General features: G+C 39.7%; 1 protein-coding gene across 1 annotated transcript; it reads left to right on the top strand.

Moving 5' to 3' along the window:
* The first annotated feature begins 437 nt into the window (after positions 1 to 437).
* Positions 438 to 19021, top strand: hadhab (hydroxyacyl-CoA dehydrogenase trifunctional multienzyme complex subunit alpha b). Its single transcript, XM_033988122.2, has 20 exons — positions 438 to 568; positions 3840 to 3881; positions 3979 to 4049; positions 4855 to 4988; positions 5936 to 6074; positions 7058 to 7177; positions 7557 to 7659; positions 8486 to 8608; positions 9689 to 9807; positions 10607 to 10663; positions 10746 to 10855; positions 11235 to 11369; positions 12154 to 12325; positions 14160 to 14246; positions 14327 to 14467; positions 15951 to 16019; positions 16829 to 17024; positions 17872 to 17986; positions 18067 to 18212; positions 18577 to 19021. Exons 1-20 carry the CDS (start codon positions 502 to 504, stop codon positions 18720 to 18722), a joined length of 2292 nt encoding a protein of 763 aa, XP_033844013.1. The 5' UTR covers positions 438 to 501; the 3' UTR covers positions 18723 to 19021.
* The last annotated feature ends 358 nt before the right edge of the window (positions 19022 to 19379 follow it).

The raw sequence follows: 19379 nt of genomic DNA on the forward strand, positions 1-19379 counted from the left end.
ATTATCAAAATTAGTTCAAACTATCTTGTATTTTGCCCCACAACAAGACAACCCCAGATTATATTTGAGTCAGAGATTATACTGTTGTTGTTTTTTTTACCAAAATTGGTCCAGATAATGTTCTGAAAAATGAGCGATATTTTTGAACTTTGGCTCTGCCTTGTGGTAACAAAATGTAATGAACTGTTCGGGTGTAGATATCAAAAGTTCGGGGGAAAATACTTCACACCAAAGCAGATAAAGCTATGAAAAATTATGTTTAATGTTATTCTATTTATATATTTTTAATGGTAAATAAAAAAACGTAAACGTTCATTGTGACAAATAACCTATAAGAGTCCGCTATCTCATATCAGCCAATAGGAGACGAGTGTGTTCTTCAGCAGCCAATCAGAATGCACTCCGCATGACGAGTTTTAGGAAGTAAAATGACAGCTAGCCTAGCCGCTTAGCTTTAGCTTCACGCCGCCGCAGACTCACCGCTGACCTCCGCTTCCAAACATGGCTGGTGTACGAGCCCTTGGTGTGCTTTCCAGGCTAACATCTCGGAAATACGCCCTCTTCACAGGTATAGGACGCCTTATATCTGCAGAAAATTAACAAATAAGTAGAAAACGGTGCGGAAATGTCTAAAATGTGGGGCTCGCTGCGTGTATTTAGCGCTATCTGGGTAATTAGCTTCTTAGCACTCCAGACTATGCAAGTAGACAAATTAGCTAAATTGATAGCTGACACGCAGATTTTTGCTTTCTGTCATCCAATATTTAAAAACATTGGCTCCCAAAATCAGAATCAAAAGTTACACGTTGTTGTTCTCAATGTACAGCTTGATACGCTACCAAATGCCAAAGAAACACGTCTAAAAAGTTAGCTCTTCTTAATAAACAGCACGATTTAAGTAGATATTTGTCATTGAAGTCAGAATAAGTGTTGAACTTTGATTTGCAAGGACATACTCGAGCCTGTACCATTCATTCGCCATTGTGCTAACTCTACTGTCTGCACTTGTGGACTGGGGAACTGGGTGAAAGGTGACGCTTCTTCAGACAGGTCTATGTATGACCAGGACACTGAGGTCAAACTAATAATATGCCAGGAAGTGTCCCATTTGTCTTCTTTTAAAACACTCGTATTTATATCATTTAAAGTATGTAATGTAAATGTGTAAAATCATGCTTACGCCTCCTAGTCTACATAAGGCTGGGATAACACGTGACAGCCTGAAACTATTTTCATTATGGATATAAGACATTAACCTGAAATGTCCCCATCAAATGAGCGGTAAAATGTCAAAATATTAATATCGAAAATCTGGAATAATCACCAGATTTATTCTAATCTTACTCAAGGGTAAATCTATTTTCCCTTTGAATATACACTGCCTGCCCCCCCCCCCCCCCCCCCCCCCCCCACACACACACACACACACACAGGTTACACACACTAATATTTGGTTTTCTGCCTTTAGCTTTGATTATGGCACACATTCGCTGTGGCATTGTTTCGATTTCGCTTCTGCAATGTCCCATGATTTATTTCCATTCAATGTTGCATAAATTTTTCTCCAAGATCTTGCATTGATGCTGGTAGAGTCTGATGCTACACAAAGCCTTCTCCAGCACATCCCAAAGATTCTCAATGGGGTTAAGGTCTGGACTCTGTGGTGGACAATCCATGTGTGAAAATGATGTCTCATGCTCCCTGAACCACTCTTTCACAATTTGAGCCCAATGAATCTTGGAATATGCCCATGTCATCAGGGAAGAAAAAATCCATTGATGGAATAACCTGGTCATTCAGTATATTCAGGTGTCAGCTGACCTCATTCTTTGAGCATAGACTGTTGCTGAACCTAGACCTGACCAACTGGAGGAGGCTCATACCTATTTGCTTAGTTAAATCCAAGTGGTGACTTTTTTTTTGGCCAGGCAGTGTATTTTACTACTCAAACTCCATATGGTGACTCTTATTGCTGTGTTTCAGATGACATCACAACATTCTATAGGCCAATAATATTTTAATACAGGTGGGGGCAGATAAATATTGTTAAAATGTAGATTTTTGTTGTTATACAAGAATTTACTTGGTCTAGTCAATAATGACATGATCGGGTTCAATATATGTGCTTTTACCTTTTGGATATTTTATGGTAAAGTACAATGTAATCAACAGGGGGATCTGGTTCTTGCCAGATCCCCCACATCACAGTCATCTGTGAATATGACATCATCATGGGGTGTTGATTTATTGTTGGGTAAAAGACGAGGTCGTCTAACTAATTTTGATGATGGTATTTTAACCTTAGTATCATTTGGCCTGTCACAATAATCACTATATGGACTTCTCATTCAACACATGACAAATGGAACTTTATTTTTTGGCATCAGTATTTAACATGGAAACTTTTTCTTTGTACTGGGGTGACAGTGGCTCAGAGTGTTTGTCCCCTGATCTGAAGGTTGGCGGTTCAAATCCTGCACTCGATATTGAACAAAACATCATTAGTAGACTGCTCAGATCCACTGACCCACAGGTTGATGGTGCGATTTCAGCTCCCACAAATAAATGCTGTTGTTGTGTCTGTGGGCAAGATGTAACCCACCTCACCCCCAGTGTCTGTGTACATTTCACTGAATGTGTGTGTGAATGGGTGAATGGGTGAGTGGTTTGTTAATGTAAAGTGCTTTGAGCCTTGAAGGTGGAAAAGTGCAATATAAAAATGTGGCCGTTTGACCAGTGTGAACATTAAATTTTTTATCTGTAAACTGAGCCGTAGAAGGTTGAGTTATGACTCATTCTGTGACTCATTATAGATACAAACTAATTGCTTTAGTGTATTCCTAAAGCAATTAGTGTAGTCTATTCCTTATTTATTGCAGCTCATGTTTTTTAACAATATTGTAGTTACTAGTTTTTGTTACTTTTTGGGGGATAATTCTGCTTTATACTTTCAATATTATCGTTTATCATCTTTTTTTACTTCAGCACTTCAAAATGTGTTACTGAGACAGGCCTCGATATCATCCCATCATTATATTCACCTCTGTTTTGTTACAGTGCAGTTGAACCTTACCTATAAAATAATTATTAACCAGAGAGTATTGGCTTGTCTTATTAACCCTTTTATTGAACCTTCTGATTATAATTTCATATGATATACCATAGACGGTATATAAAAATGGACGTAGCTAATCTGCTAGCTGTCGGGTTCCAAATAAGAAGTAATCATGGGCGCACTTCAGGCTCCATTGTCTCTGACTCCAATTCACTTTACATTGAAAAGCTGTGTCCCCTCTCTCTGTAACTGCTCCAGTCAGACTTATCATTTGGTCTTAAAACATGAACGCCGTTCGAGACAACTGTTGTTGATGATTTTGGGCGTTACAAAAATAAATTAATTGAATTGAATTAAATGTTATATATAAACCCACTCGACATGATCCTAGTCTTTTCATTTCGCTATTGTGTCAGTAAATGAAGATATGAACATTAATAACAGATAAATCAGGTGCCTTCTTTCCCCGAGGTCGGTCCCGCTAGCTTTAGCAACAGGTTTGATTGACAGTGTTGCTAAGGGACGTTACGTTACCTTCAACAGCGTCGCTCCGGATTGGCTCTTTGGTTGCTATGATATTAGGGCTCGGAATTCAAAAAAACAAACTTGACTTTAAATTAGCCCCTATAACTGCTCTAGCCTCGATGAGCGTAATTTGACTGGAGCTGAGTGCTGTGGGTGACATCACACTTACTTAGTCCGCTTCTTTATACAGTCTACGGTATGAATAGTCCTACAACAATACACTTGCCTTGCCTTATAGTTGCATACTTTGTTTTTGCAGGTAACAGTTTCCGGTCATTTTCAGTAGCGCCTGCCATGCTGGGTAAGTGTGCAAAGCTTATAGACTTTGACAAAGATTTAACATAATAATTCCTCCACTCTTGTCATTTATTGGCGCTTTGTGTGATCTCTCTTTTTAGCCCGAACTCACGTTAACTATGAAGTCAAGGGTGACGTTGCAGTTATACGGATCAACGACCCCAACTCAAAGGTTTGGAAACACATTTTTCACCTGGATTATTCTTTAGAACTAAAGAACTTTTGTACAATATTTCTTTTTTATTATATATTTTTTAGTATAAGATATTTGGTAATCCAACAGAAATGAGCTAAAACCTGTTTAATTGTATCAGTTGAGGACGTTCAGGGGTCAGACAAATGTGACCTACAAAAGTGCAGAAGTGTCACAAAAAGATGATGTTTAGTTCTTTCATTCTTGGATTTCATCGGGACTTTTTGTAGTCTTATTTATTTTTGATTAACAATTTGCCAATTTAGATTTAGCATTTTTAAAAACATGCACAATGTTCTTGAAATTGTAACTTTAATTTGATGCCTTGTCCACCTCTAGTTATAACGATGTGAATGTAATGTTTATCTAGTTGCAAAGACATCTGTGTAATCCCTCAGTCATCCAGGTCTGATCCATAGCAAAAGAAAAAATCTGTCAACTGGACAAAACATTGTAGGAGTGCTCATCCAAGCCGCTTCTTCAGTTCTGGTTAGATTACTACTGGACACTGCCTTATATCTGTCTGAAAGGAGGAGCTAATTACACTGAAGCTGACGCACCTATTTACAGTTTCTGTTTGCAGGCTAGGTCTATTGTGCTGTTTATTGTCACTCCTCCCTTTAGATAGAAGGCAGTAGCCACCAGTAATCTGACCAGATCTGAAGAAGCAGCTTTGATGAGCAGTGAAACATCTTCTTGGCAATCTTATAGTTATAAAGATGTGAATGTGTAATGGTTTATCTAGTTATAAAGATGTGAATGTAATGGTTTATGTTTGCAACAGGTGAACACACTCTCGGTCCAGATGCAAAAGGAGATGACAGAAGTGATGGGTGAAGTTTGGGCGAATGATGCTGTTCAAAGTGCCGTCCTCATCTCCTCCAAACCCGGCTGTTTTATTGCAGGAGCTGATATCAAGTAAGTAAAACTGCAGCCAGGTCACACTGCAATTTTTCTGTGTTTTTTATTTAGCCAAGGAGGACTTTTAGCATTTGAAGGCTTTGCTAAGTTTTGCAAGTTAAATAGTCCCCATGTTTCCATTACTTCCATTTAATTACTTGTGATGAGTTGAAGTTGGTATAATAAATGTAAGAACTTGAGTTAATACATTTTTCAGTTTACTCAAGAAGGTTTCATATGTGATCATAGGCACGCTTCTGGCTCCAATTCACTTAACATTGAAAATCTGTGTCCCCTCTCTCTATAACTGCTGTTGTCAGACTTGTCATTTTGGTCTTAAAATGTTTGAATGCACTCGCTCTGCATGATCCTTGCTTTTTATTTCACTATTGTGTCTGTAAATCAAGATATGAACATTAATAACAGACAAATCAGGCGCCTTCTGTCCTCCGAGTTCGCTCCTGCTAGCGTTAGCAGTAGGTTTGATTGGCAGTGTTGCTAATTGACCTCTCTCTGCTAAACCAGCTGTGTGGGCATTACCTTCACCAGCGTCGCTCTGGATTGGCTCTTTGGAGCCCAGTTCCGTATTTGGAATTTCAACCAATTTCCCCCTTAACTGCTCTAGCCTCGATGAGCTTCATTTGACTGGAGCTGAACAGGGTGATGTCACACTCACTCAGTCCACTTCTGTAAACAGTCTATTTGAATGAGGGCATAATTGGTTGAAACCATAATCAAATATGGGTTAAGAACATCCTTGACCTGGGCTTTTCTGACATAACTTTGTAAAAATCTAATTCCACATTCTTAATAATCGATGCTCTACAATTTAGAGCATTTTATTTACATTTGAAGTAATGTTTATTTTTCATTTTTACTTGATACTAAAGTATGGATAATACCAAGGTGTTGCTCATGAAATTATTTAATTATATGTATTTAAACTTTTTTAAATGTGTTTTTAGTATGATCCAGGCCTGTAACAGTGAGGAGGAGGTCACCAAACTGTCTCAGGCAGGACAGAAGATGTTTGAACAAGTGGAAAAGTCTCCAAAGCCCATTGTAGCTGCGATCAATGGCTCCTGTTTAGGAGGAGGCCTGGAGGTAAACGCAACATTATAATATTACATCATTTGGTAGCAATACTGACTTAATACTTCTAATATAGTTTTTGTTCTCCCTGTGACAGTAATCTGTTATATACCGAAACATGCCTTTTAAATGTCCCATTGGGGTTCGTTTGAGATCAATTTGAGGTTAATGTGGAAATCTGCTGTTGTCATCACTTTAGAGCTGGAGTCATTTAGATGTTTAATTAATTAATTGCATTTATACAGTGCCTTTCAACACACCCAAAACACTTTACAGATCATTATTCATCACTCCACACTCTGGTGGTAAGCTACTATTGTAACCACAGCTGCCCTGAGACTGACAGAAGTGAGGCTGCCAGTCTGCACCCTCCTGACCACCACCAACACTCACTTTACAGCAAGGCTACTTTATTTATATAGCACAATTGGTACACAAAGTAATTCAAAGTGCTTTACAGAATAAGAAGGACATTAAAACACAATACAACAAATCAAAACACAAATGATCATTATAAAATTAAAATTAAGAGTCAAGTGCAGAATAAAAACCTTTCACCCACTTTGCCTAGTATGAAACTGGTGTGTACTAAGTACTAACCAGGTCTGGCCCTGCTTAGCTCCTGATGATGTCATAGTCGACCAAAATATGTATTAGTGGACTAATCATTGTATTTATATAATAATGATTTCTATGGGACGACAGCAGAGAGGAGAGTGAGAGTTGGCTCAGAATTGGGGATTTTTTGGTATTTATCGGTTTAAAAAGTCAGATGATTCACAAGTTTGATTGTTAAATACACTGTTTCCGGGTCCTTTTTTCTGCATAAATGGTAGTTTTTGCATGAACTCCCCCTGCAGCTTTTGCGACGCCCCCTTTTAGTTCACCAATCGATCACCCAACAAAGATTTATTCAGTTGACTACACCACTTTAGTATCCAACAGCAGCACAGGAACCAAACCGAATGACATTTTGTGTGTTTTTTTTCTTGCAGTTTGCCATTGCGTGTCATTACAGAATCGCCACAAAGAGCAAAAAGACGGTGCTGGGGACGCCTGAAGTGATGCTGGGGCTGCTCCCTGGAGCTGGAGGCACTCAGAGGCTCCCCAAAATGGTCAGATTACACATATGTACAAGTGAATATTTTAGATAAGTTAGGTTTTAACATTAATATGAACTATGTGCATTTGTTTTTTTGTTTATTTAATGCAAGACAGACAAACATAGTGACCAGTCATATACAGTGGTGACAAGACATACCGGGCCATAACAAGACAACATGTTGTGTAGACCTAACAGCTTTTTACAACTGTATGTGACAAGTTTGTGGTGTGTGGTTTCTGTGATTTTTGGCGGAGGTAAGGTGGGGACGGCACTACTAAAACGATATAAATACGATATAGAGAATGTAAATGGGAAAAATAAAATGAGGGGGAAAATTTTGTTTATTTTTTAAAATTAATTTGTTGTGTGATTTTTGTTCTTCACTTTAGGTCGGTCTTCCTGGGGCCTTTGACATGATGCTGACCGGCAGAAACATCAGAGCAGACAAAGCAAAGAAGATGGGACTCATTGACCAGCTTGTCGACCCTCTTGGTAAAACGATTCTACAGGTTCAGTCTCAGAGTTGGGGACATTCGTGCACTTTTAAATTAATATAACAATGCCTTGTACTTCAGAGTAAGGACACAGGGTCTATTGCTGATTTCATTATACAGAGATTGGCTCATTTGAATTCTGTTCATCTTGAATCTCATGTTTGTTCATTCAGTTTGATATGAACCTTTTTCCAGTATTTTTTATTTTTACACAACACAACACAAGTCTATAATTAAATGTCAGATTGATGCTATATTATAAATGGGTAAGGGGTACTTTTTTATAGTCCCGGTGTAGTCCTGACTCTGGAAACCAGCAGGAGGCCGGGACCAAATCAGGACTAAACCAGGACTACATCAGGAGGCGGGCCCCTGAAGTCCTCAGAGTGTGAGATGGTTCATGTGGCTCTAACATGTGGGAGATGTTCTTTGGTGCTGGTTCATGGAGAGACTTGTTCATAAGCAGAGCTGCTTTAAAGTCTATTCTCTGAGCCACAGGAGCCAGAGACCTGAGCACACGACACATGTGTGAAGTACATCCTGGTTCTAGACCTGAGCACAGGACACATGTGTGAAGTACTTCCTGGTTCTAGTCAGGACACCAGCAGCAGTGTTCTGGATGTACTGTTCTGTCTTAAGGCTCGTTTGGAGAGGCCAGTGAGCAGGACGTTACAGTATCTAACCTACTGGTGACAAATGCATGGATACTCTTATAATTGATTGGTTGGAGTCTGTATTTATATAATCCCATTCTGAGGCATAAAAACTGTATTAACACTCCCTGTGCATGTAATATAAAAAACATTAGTGTTCTTTCATTGCAGGACCTGGCCTAAAGAGTCCAGAGGAACGCACCATAGAATATCTTGAAGAAATCGCTGTTGAATGTGCCCGAGGAATTTCCAACAAGAAAATCTCTCTCCACAAACCAAAGGGCACCATGCAGAGTAAGTTTCAAAGACTCAACATGACCCTGCCCACACAACAGGGGAATTTAAGCCTCAGTTTAAACCCTGATTCGCTTCTCCATGATTTTGGAGAGGTGTGACCTGACTTTGCATCCTAGTGTGTGATTTTTAATCTGCTGTTCTCCTCGTGTGTGTGGTATCAGCTCGACTCTGAGCTGCTCTGTCTTATCATAACCACAAAATGTCACCACGGTAACAGGCGATAAAACAGCATCAGGGTCCGACCATAGACTATATATATATATAAATTGACATGGCTAACCTGCTAGCTGCTGCGTTCCAACTAGGAAGTGATCATGGTCGCACTTCTGACTCCAACAACTCTGGCTCCAATTCACTTTCTATTGAAAAACTGACAGCTGCAATTACAGAGAGAGGGGCTACAGACTCATTAACCCGCTTTACATGATCCTGGGGATTTTATTTCATTATTGTGTCTGTAAAGCAAGATATGAACATTAATAACAGACAAATCATCGACTTCCTTCCCTGAGGTCACTCACACTAGCTTTAGCAACAGGTTTGATTGGCAGTGTTGCCAAGTGCCTGCTCCCTGCTAAACCAGCTGTGTGGGCGGGAAGAGGTGTTATCTTCAACAGCCAGGCTCCGGATTGGCTCTTTCGTTGCTATGATACTTGTGGTCGGAATTCCAAATGTGGAAATCGGCTCCAAATTGGTCCCTATACCTGCTATAGCCTCGATGAGCTTCATTTGACTGCAGCCGAACACTGTGGGTAACGTCACACTTACTTAGTCCACATCTTTATACAGTCTGTACAGGCTGCAAACTTGTTGCAAACTCAGAAAATGGCCAAAATAATTATGCAATTTTAACTTTACAGCTTTTTGTGAGAGGAGTCAAACTGCAGCATTCTCATCCATATTATCCACTAGAATTTGCATAATGACCTCCAGGCCACAAAACAGCGCTGTTCTGCACTCTCAGTTGTTTTACTGTACAGGAAACCGCTGTTCCTGTGAAGTGTTGCAGGGGTCTTAAATGTATGATTTTCTTCCAATTTATGCATCAAAAATAATCCATTGTGCTCTTGTTTGCAGAAATTCAGGACTACATCATGAGTTTTGAGTTCGTAAGAAATCAGATCTACAAAACGGTCCACGGGAAAGTCATGAAGCAAAGCAAAGGCCTGTATCCAGCTCCCCTCAAAATCATAGAAGTGAGCCCTTTTGCTATATTTAAAATCTTTTTGTTTGCGCTACTATTTTTAACAATGGGGTTTTGGGCTATTTCCCCAATAGTTACATGACATAGAATTTAAATTTTGAGGAGAAAAAAAAAGACTTTTTAAAGATTTCAAAACAGGGCTATTTCAAATACAACTTGAGGATTGAAAAATGCAACTAAGATATAGGAACAGAAGTTGAGTATGTTTGTATAATAAAAAATAAAAAAATCGTCCAACAATGCAAACAAAAACAGTGCAGCAACAGTATGTTACATCACCAAATGAATAGCATAATTCTATTTCAATTCCATTTTGTCGAAACTGCTATATTGATATAATTAATCTCAGTCAACACTGAACAGTTTTTCAAGTTCAAGCTTCGGCTTTAAGCAAACAAAAATAAAAACTTTAGTCAGGATGTTTCCACAAACATGGTAAAAATAACCCCTCAAATCATATGAAACTTTTTTACTTACTTTTTAGTCCTGTTTTAAAATGTAGTGGAGTAGAAAGTACAGATACTGCTCTCAAATGTAGTGAAGTAAAAGTAAAAAGTATCCACTGTAAAATGTTCTGAAGTATTTTTAGGTATCAGTACTTTACTACTTTTACTTTGTTACCTTCCACCACTGTGTAGAATATCATTACATTTCCTTTTGTTGATTACATACTGATATTTTAGATGTTTTTTTGTTGATCTTTTTAGTTAATATATTTTTTTCCCCCCACTGTCTCTGAAATATGTGTGTGTTTAATGTAATATTTAATGTGTTGTTTTATATTTCTTCAGTGTGTAAAGTCAGGAGTGGAGCAAGGTCCTGTAGCTGGTTACTTGGCAGAGTCTCAGGTATAGTTCATTTGATTTTAAGAGTTTAATAAAAAAATTTTAAAAAAACTTGGATTTTTGAATATTTAAATGTCGTTTTCAGAATTTTGGAAAGCTGGCTCGCACATCTGAATCGGCTGCTCTGATTGGTCTGTATCACGGTCAAGTTGCCTGTAAAAAGAACCGCTTTGGAACGCCACAGAAGGAAGTCAAGTACGTTTAGAGAGTTCATAGTTTTTCCCATAGATTTGACCTTTTTAAAGTGCAGATTTTTGTCAAAATATAGTGCATTCTGGGGTCTAGTCACCAAGTGAATTATGAGGGACAACGTATTTCATTAGAAAGGCCGAGGTAAAAGGAAAATATGGCTCCTGCCCCCTCCTGGGAGTATGACATTATTACATTGTAGAATATGAAAATGTTGTAATGCCTCTGGTGGGCAAAGGACTGATAAGGAATTAAATACACGTCTATGCTTATAACAGTTCTACAAATATACAGTGTTCTTGATGATCTTGATTTTGTACAATATTTTTATTTATTTGTACATGGGGGGGGGGGAATTCTAAATGTGCCTTTCCTTGTTCTTCAGGACTCTTGCCATCCTCGGAGCTGGTCTGATGGGCGCAGGCATCGCTCAGGTCACTGTGGACAAAGGGGTACACACAATCCTAAAGGACACGGCGGAGGCTGGACTGGCCCGGGGGCAGCAGCAGGTCTACAAAGGGTAAGACTCTGTCAGGGAATGGCACATGGGGCGGCATGACAAGAGGATGAGGTGCTACTATAAAAAAAAAAAAAAATGTAAACAATTTGTAACTACTTTTGCTCTCACTCACATTCATACACAAGTCAACATGAACACTGAAGTCAGAGTGGGCAAAGTGTCCTGCCCAAGGGCACCACAATAGGATGCACTAGTCTGACCCATACACTGTATATTTAAATGGACATAGCTAACCCGCTCCATCGATTCACTTTACATTGAAAAAACGTGGCTGTGGTCTCGGTAGCCGCTGCTGTCAGACTCGTCATTTTGGTCGGTTTGCATTAACCGGCTCTACGTGATCCTAAGGTTTTAATTTCATGATTGTGTCCATAAATTAATATATGAACATTAATAACAGACAAATCCGGCGCCTTCTTTCTCCAAGGTCGTTCCCACTAGCGTTGGCAACAGATTTGATTGATAGCATTGCAAAGTGCCTGCCAGCGGTGCAGGCGGGAAGGGGCGTTACCTTCAACAGCCTCACTCTGGATTGGCTCTTTACATATTTGGAATTACGACCACGAGTATCATAGCAACCAGTCTGCCCCAAAGTGGCCTCTATGACTGCTAGCCTCGATCAGCTCATTTCACTGGAGCCGAACGCTGTGGGTGACGTCACACTCACTTGGACCACAGACTGTATTAAAAAGTGGACTCTCTATTACAAAAATGACTGTCCCTCTTCTATTTGTTCCAATATACACCAAAAACTACAGTTTCACTAAAGCTCGTGTTTCCTCAGACTAAACGACAAAACGAAGAAGAGGAGCATTACGTCGTTTGAGCGGGACTCGATCCTCTCTAACCTGACAGGGCAGCTGGACTACAGTGGCTTTGAGAAGGCCGACATGGTGATCGAGGCTGTGTTTGAGGACTTGAAGATCAAACACGCTGTGCTCAAAGAAGTGGAGGCGGTGAGTAGTACTGCGCCTGTGTGTAAAGAGCAGACTGTACTCTGCTACTGGAAAACTACTGTATTAATGCCCTCAGTGGAACATTCAGGTGTTTATGTTTATTTTCAATGAACCAAGATCACAGAGAATTAATTTAATCTCACAATAAAATAACCATAAAATATCTAATTGGCTAATAAATAAATAAATAAGGTAATGTTTCCAAGGCTGTGTCTGAATGTTTCCCAAAGCCCCTGACCCCCTGAGTACTGATCAGATTGGACTGGCACAAGTCTTTATGGACTAATAATAATCAGACAAGTTTATATGAAACTGGATCTCACGTAAATGGACTGGATTTTTAAACTTTTTGTTTGATATGTAGAAATGCTAGCATTAGCGGCTTACCTTAGCTTGAGCTGTAAAAAGAGCCATCAACTTTTCACCACAACGGATTATTCAAGAGTTTTATTGATGTTGTTTTATTGATAATCAGGATCAACATTGAGATAAACTAGTACTTTTATCTGTTTCATTCAGTCGTGTTGTGTCCATTTAAAAACCTGTCTCTGTCCACTGTTGTTTTTACAACTCTCCCAATGCATTGTGGTCTCTCTTGGCCGCTCTCGTGACCACTGATGCCCACCAATTTTCAGGGGGCATTGTGGGAAATTTTGAATGCACTACTTTTTCACTTGTTAGTCATTTGGACACCACTAAGAATGGTGTGACCCCTAAATAGCGCCCCCTGTAGAGAATACTTTGGACATTCGGACACATTTGTCTTACTTATTTTTATTACAATTATTCACATATACTGCAGAGCCAAAAAAAGTTATTATTTAACTAAGCAAACAGGTCCGAGCCCCCTGCAGTTGGTCAGGTCTAGGTTCAGCAACAGTTTGTGCTCCAAGAATGAGGTCAGCTGACACCTGAATATACTGAATGACCAGGTTATTCCATGAGTGGATTTTTTTCCTCCCTGATGGCACGGGCATATTCAAAGATGACAATGCCAGGATTCATCGGGCTTAAATTGTGAAAGAGTGGTTCAGGAGCATGAGACATCATTTTCACTCACGAACCCTATTGAGAATCTTTGGGATGTGCTGGAGAAGGCTTTGTGCAGTGGTCAGACTCGACCATCATCAATGCAACATCTTGGTGAAAAATTAATGCAACACTGGATGGAAATAAATCTTGTGACACTGCAGAAGTGAAATCGAAACAATGCCACAGTGAATGTGAGACAAAATCAAAGCTAAAGGTTGAACAACCAAATATTAGTGTGTGTGACCTTTTTTTGGTGGCCATTTAGGAGCCATTTGCTAAGGGGGCATAAGTTGATTATTAATATGGTAATTGATATTTAATTAATATTTAAGTATTGTGTAACTATTGGCTCGTTTTTAATCCTTAGCTAATTCTTTCCACTGAACTGTTCCATAATGATAACTCAAGTGGTAAAAATATATTTCCAAGGGTGAAATGGAAATAATGTGAATGAGTTTTCTAAGGGCTGTATAAAGACCAGATTGAAATTTCATAATGATAATAATAAAAAACACAAGAACTTGCAGGATTATCTTGTGATATTTCTGCTCTTTGTGGTTGACCTTACAGTCCATTCACATTCTGAGTGATAGATTTCAACTTAAACCAAAGCTGCATACAGCACATTACATTTTTGCACAACACCATAATAACGTCTGAATATTGTCATCGGCAATTCTCAAAAACCTCTAGAGAATAAGTGTTTCTCAGTATCGCTTGACTCTATGTTGGATCACTGATCCATTTTTTTACATTTTTTTTTTCAAATCAATAAAACTCACTGTAATGACATCATCCACAGGCGGTGTCTCCTCACTGTATATTTGCCAGTAACACATCAGCTCTGCCCATCAAAGACATCGCCGCTGCCAGCAAGAGGCCAGACAAGGTTCACCCTCATTCCTCTTTTATATTTATAGCCATTTGATATAAACTATTCATAATGTTGTTTCTAAAATGCATTTGCAGGTGATCGGGATGCATTACTTCTCTCCTGTGGATAAAATGCAGCTGTTGGAAATCATAACGACGGAGCAGACGTCCAAAGACACAACCGCCTCAGCCGTCGCGGTGGGGCTCAAACAGGGGAAAGTCATCATCGTAGTCGGGGTGAGATCATGAACAGTATCTTTGTATCTGTGTACCATTTTTTTTTTCCACGGTGGCCTCCAGTAAAGTGTGTTGCCCAAAGACACAACAGCAGCAGTCATCTGTGGGACAAACTGCCAATGATGTTTATGCCTAGAGCGGAATTTGAACCACCAACCTTTGGATCGGTGGCCAAACACTACCAACTGAGCCACTGTCACCCCTAGTAGTTTTGCTTTCACAACACACTTTCTGAGGGAAAAATACTCGAACTACTACATGTTGTCATCACCTAATTATAAAAAATATCTGTGGCAAACTTGTAGGAACTATGAGTCTCTACATGACCTGTTCTGATCTGTTCTAAAGCTCTGCTAGTGGCCAAATAATTCAGTTTTATTTATAAAGCACATTTAAAATACAACTTAAGCTTCCCAAAGTGCTTCACATAAACAACAACAAACAAAAACAGATTTACATACACTATGACATATGGGCAAAGAACAATAAAACAAAAAGATGGTCCTGCTGAGCGAGACCCAAACACCAGGGAGAAGAGGTGTGTTTTTAGTCTGGTCTTAAACTGCACTACACACTGAGAGGATCTGACAGGCAGAGGGCGCTGTTCCATAGTCTGGGCACTGCCACAGAAAAGGCTGTCACCTCTGGTCTGGCTTTGGACACAGCAGCAGGAGCTGATCAGCTGACCTCTGACCTCAGGGCTCTGGATGGAGTATAGGGCTGCAGTAACTCAGGTTGAAAAAGCCACATCTTAAAGCAGGGGCCACCAACCTTTTTTAACCTGAGAGCTACTTTATGGGCACTGAGTCATACGAAGGGCGACCAGTTTGAGACGCTCTTCTGAAATAACACATTTTCTCAGTTTGCCTTTAGTTATACATTATTAATAATGATAAATGATAATCATCTATGTGAACACACTGATCATGTTGCAAGACACTGATCACATTAATGATTTCTCAAAATAATTATCAACAATGAGCAAGGAGGGAAACAGATATCAGTATTCAGCATTTTAACTTTACTAATCTTAGTAATTGTTAAATTTCCAGATGACCCTTACATCACTACATCTCATAGGAAAAGTGTCCCATTTTCACTATCCATTGACAAACCTTTTTAACAAAACATAAGTAATATACATTGCACCATGTTTCATAAAGGTATCAATTATGTAACGTTACGCTCATAGTGCGCGTCCCCGTGGGGAGTGCGCGTCCCCGTGGGTAGTTGGTGTGGAGTTTTGTGAGACGTAGTGACGTGTCCCTCCACATTGTGCCGCTTTGCCGTCACCACAGTCGCTCCGCAGATGAGATACGCGCAGGTTTCTTTTACAGTCTTAAATCGTTGTGAAAGTGAACTCTTTATTTTCTACCATGTTTTGGAGTAAGAAACTGCATTCAGCGCAGCTACGTGGGGCGGGCACAGGGTTGGTGACCCCTGTCTTAAAGTGTAGTAACATTCTGTGTTTTTTACTTTTTAGGATGGACCAGGCTTCTACACTACAAGATGTTTGGCTCCCATTTTGGCTGAAGCGATCAGAGTAATGCAGGTGAGACGTCCTTCCAGCGCTATCCCATAATATCAGACATATTGAGCTGTTAAAATGTTCTGTTTGCTGTAGACTTGGTTTGGTCCTGTTATAGTCCTGTTAAGGTCCAGAGTTAGTTCCCCAAAAATTTTGTTCTTTATTTTGTAATTACCAGACTAATAGAAATGGCAATGTCAAAGTGTTCCTAAAAAAGGCAGCATTGTAGTACAGTATTTTTTGTTAAAATCGGAGAATTTGAATATTTTCTCACAACCATAGATTGTATATATAAATAAACAGTATAATATAAGTATATAAATACATGCTGCGTTCCAAACAGAAAGTGATTATGGGTGCACTTCCTGCTCCATCGACTCAGTGTAAAGTGATTTGGAACCGTGTCCCCTCTCTCTGCAACTGCTGCTGTCAGACTCGTCATTTCGGTCTTAAAATGTTCATATTAACCCGCTCTACATGATACATGAAGACCCAGGACACGCTGGAGGGACTATGTCTCTCGGCTGGCCTGGGAACACCTTGAGGTCTCACCGGAGGAGCTGGAGGACGTGTCTGGGGTGAGGGAAGTTTGGGAGTCCCTGCTTAGACTGCTGCCCCTGCGACCCGGCTCCGGATAAGCGGAAGAAAAATGGATGGATGGATGAACGCTGTGGGTCACTTAGTCCACTTCTTTACACAGTCTATGATCACAACCCATTTTCATTTTGGCCTCTGTGTAAAGACCCCGGTCTACAATACTTTGAAATGTATTGAACTGTCCTGTTTTTGACACATATAACTATATATTCATGTGACTTGCTGTATTCTTACAGGAAGGATCTAACCCTAAGAAGCTGGATGGTTTGACCACTAGCTTTGGTTTTCCCGTTGGTGCGGCAACACTCATCGACGAAGTGGGAATCGATGTGGCGGCTCATGTGGCGGAGGACCTTGGGAAAGCATTCGGAGAGCGGTTTGGAGGAGGCAACGTGGAAGTGCTGCAGACCATGGTGGACCTGGGATACAAAGGTAAGAGCACGACTATGAACAGATATGGGGCGGTTTTAAAGATTATAGATCTGTAATTACAACTGTACACCGCAAAAATATATCTGTTTTTGACTACTTTTAAAAGACAAAGGGGTTAAAAGTGCAACTTTTCTGGTGGGGCTTCCTTAACAGCTTGTCTTGATATTGCTTTGCCTGGAATGTTCCACAGTATGAAACCACTCTATTTTTTATTTTTTCATTTTTATTTGTATGTATTTTTTATTTATATATATATATATATATATATATATATATATATATATATATATATATATATATATATATATATATATATATATATATATATATATATATATCATTTATTATTATTTCATTATTATTATAGTTGTATTGCTCAAAAACACAGAGGCAAGTAGACATGTATTCAGTCAAATCTGACCCCAAATCTGAGACGGATGCTTTTTAATGCCATACTGTGGAACATTCTTCTTCTGCGGATCCTACAACTGAAAGGTGAGTTTACACACTGCACTTTATCAGCAAGTCATAAAGGTTTAATAAGATCTGGACAAAAGCACTACAAGAATTTTATATTCTGAATTTGTCGATGTCTACAGTCACATGCACATTCAAAATTGGATTCATGGCAGATTTTTGGAGTTTGTAAATGTCAAAATCTGCGAAACGTCATGAGAGTAACAGAGGGACCAGGATCTGAAGGAAATGAGCAATTTCCATGTCATTCACTATGCCCTTTGCCTTATTCCAGGTGATGGGTTTAATGCATGTGAACTTGGCCAGTGTAACGTACTTTGAAAGCTTAATACGGTACAGTTGCATAACCTGAAATGTGCTTTTTTTCTAGGTCGTAAATCTGGAAAAGGCTGCTATATTTACCAACCAGGTCTAAAAGTGAAAGAACTCAACTCTGGTATTGACGAAATTCTTGAGAAATACAAACTGAACCCAAATCCTGCTGTGTAAGTGATGGTGTTTTTGAATATATTTAAACTTATTCTCATCCAAACTAAATAATTACACAAAATGTCTCCCCTCTCAGCTCGTCAGACTCGGATATCCAGTACCGGCTCATCTCTCGGTTTGTGAACGAGGCCCTGTTGTGTCTACAGGAGGGGATCCTGAACAGTCCACTAGAGGGCGATGTTGGCGCTGTGTTCGGACTGGGCTTCCCTCCCTGTCTTGGAGGTAAGCAGCTATGCAGTTATGAATTCATTGGAAAACTTGTTGCAGTTACATCTAGATCAGGGGTCTGCAACCTGTCTCCAAAGAGCCACATGCTAGAGCAGTTATAGAGGCCAATTTCGAGCCCAGTGCCATATTTGGAACCACAAGTATCATAGCAACCAAAGAGCCACTCTGCAGCGAGTGATGGTGAATGTGGGATTCTGCTCCAAATTGTCCTTTGTAACTGCTCTAGCCTCGATGAGCTTCATTTGACTGGAGCTGAACGCTGTGGGTGACGTCACACTCACTTCGTCCACTTCTTTTCACAGTCTATGCTGGACTCTTGTATTAAACGTTTCTGACCTCTTGTGTTTCATTCCCCCAGGTCCTTTCCGTTACGTGGACAGCTTTGGCGCAGACAAGCTTGTGGCAAAGATGAGACAGTTTGAGGCGGTTTACGGAAGCCCGTTTACGCCGTGCCAACTTCTGCTCGACCATGCCAACGATCCCAGCAAAAGGTTTTACAAGTGAACACGTAACGACGCTAGAATCTGAAGCACTTCATGATGACACAACTCCAGTCTGCCACTAAAATGTGCCTCTCGTTTTGTCAAAAAGTGGAGACAAAATGGTCACAGTGCTGCTGTTTTGTACCTTGAAATGAAAATTGATTAACTTAAATGGGCGTAGCTAACGGTCATTCAGTGCAGTTGTAAAGAAAAGAACTCAAAGCTTGTGTCTTTTAACTCAAACGAATGTCCAAGTGTCTTTATTTTGTACATTAAGGCTTGGTTTATGTATATGTCTAAGAATAAAATTTTGTTAATGAATCCAATTATGATTATTATTATTTTTTTCATCCAGTTTCGTAGTCTAAGCTGGGACTCTCAGACTTCTTTCACCCCAGACACTTCCTCCAGCTCCTCCAGTGGGACCCCAAAGTGTTCCCAGGCCAGCCAAGAGACAGAGTCCCTTTGAGCAACAATTACAGTCATAACTTTGAAATATTCTAACAAATTTAGATAAGATTACTGGCCAACGATGTTTAAAAGCCCTTATTACACTACTCTCTAAGCTCTGTTCTAATGTTGTTTCCTATAGACAGACTAATAATAAAGTGTTACTCAAACATGTGTGAATGAAACAAAGCACAACTCCAGGTCTGTTTTTGAGGAGGGAACAGCATTA

Source organism: Periophthalmus magnuspinnatus, chromosome 22 (assembly GCF_009829125.3).
Source record: "Periophthalmus magnuspinnatus isolate fPerMag1 chromosome 22, fPerMag1.2.pri, whole genome shotgun sequence".
Taxonomy (NCBI): domain Eukaryota; kingdom Metazoa; phylum Chordata; class Actinopteri; order Gobiiformes; family Gobiidae; genus Periophthalmus; species Periophthalmus magnuspinnatus.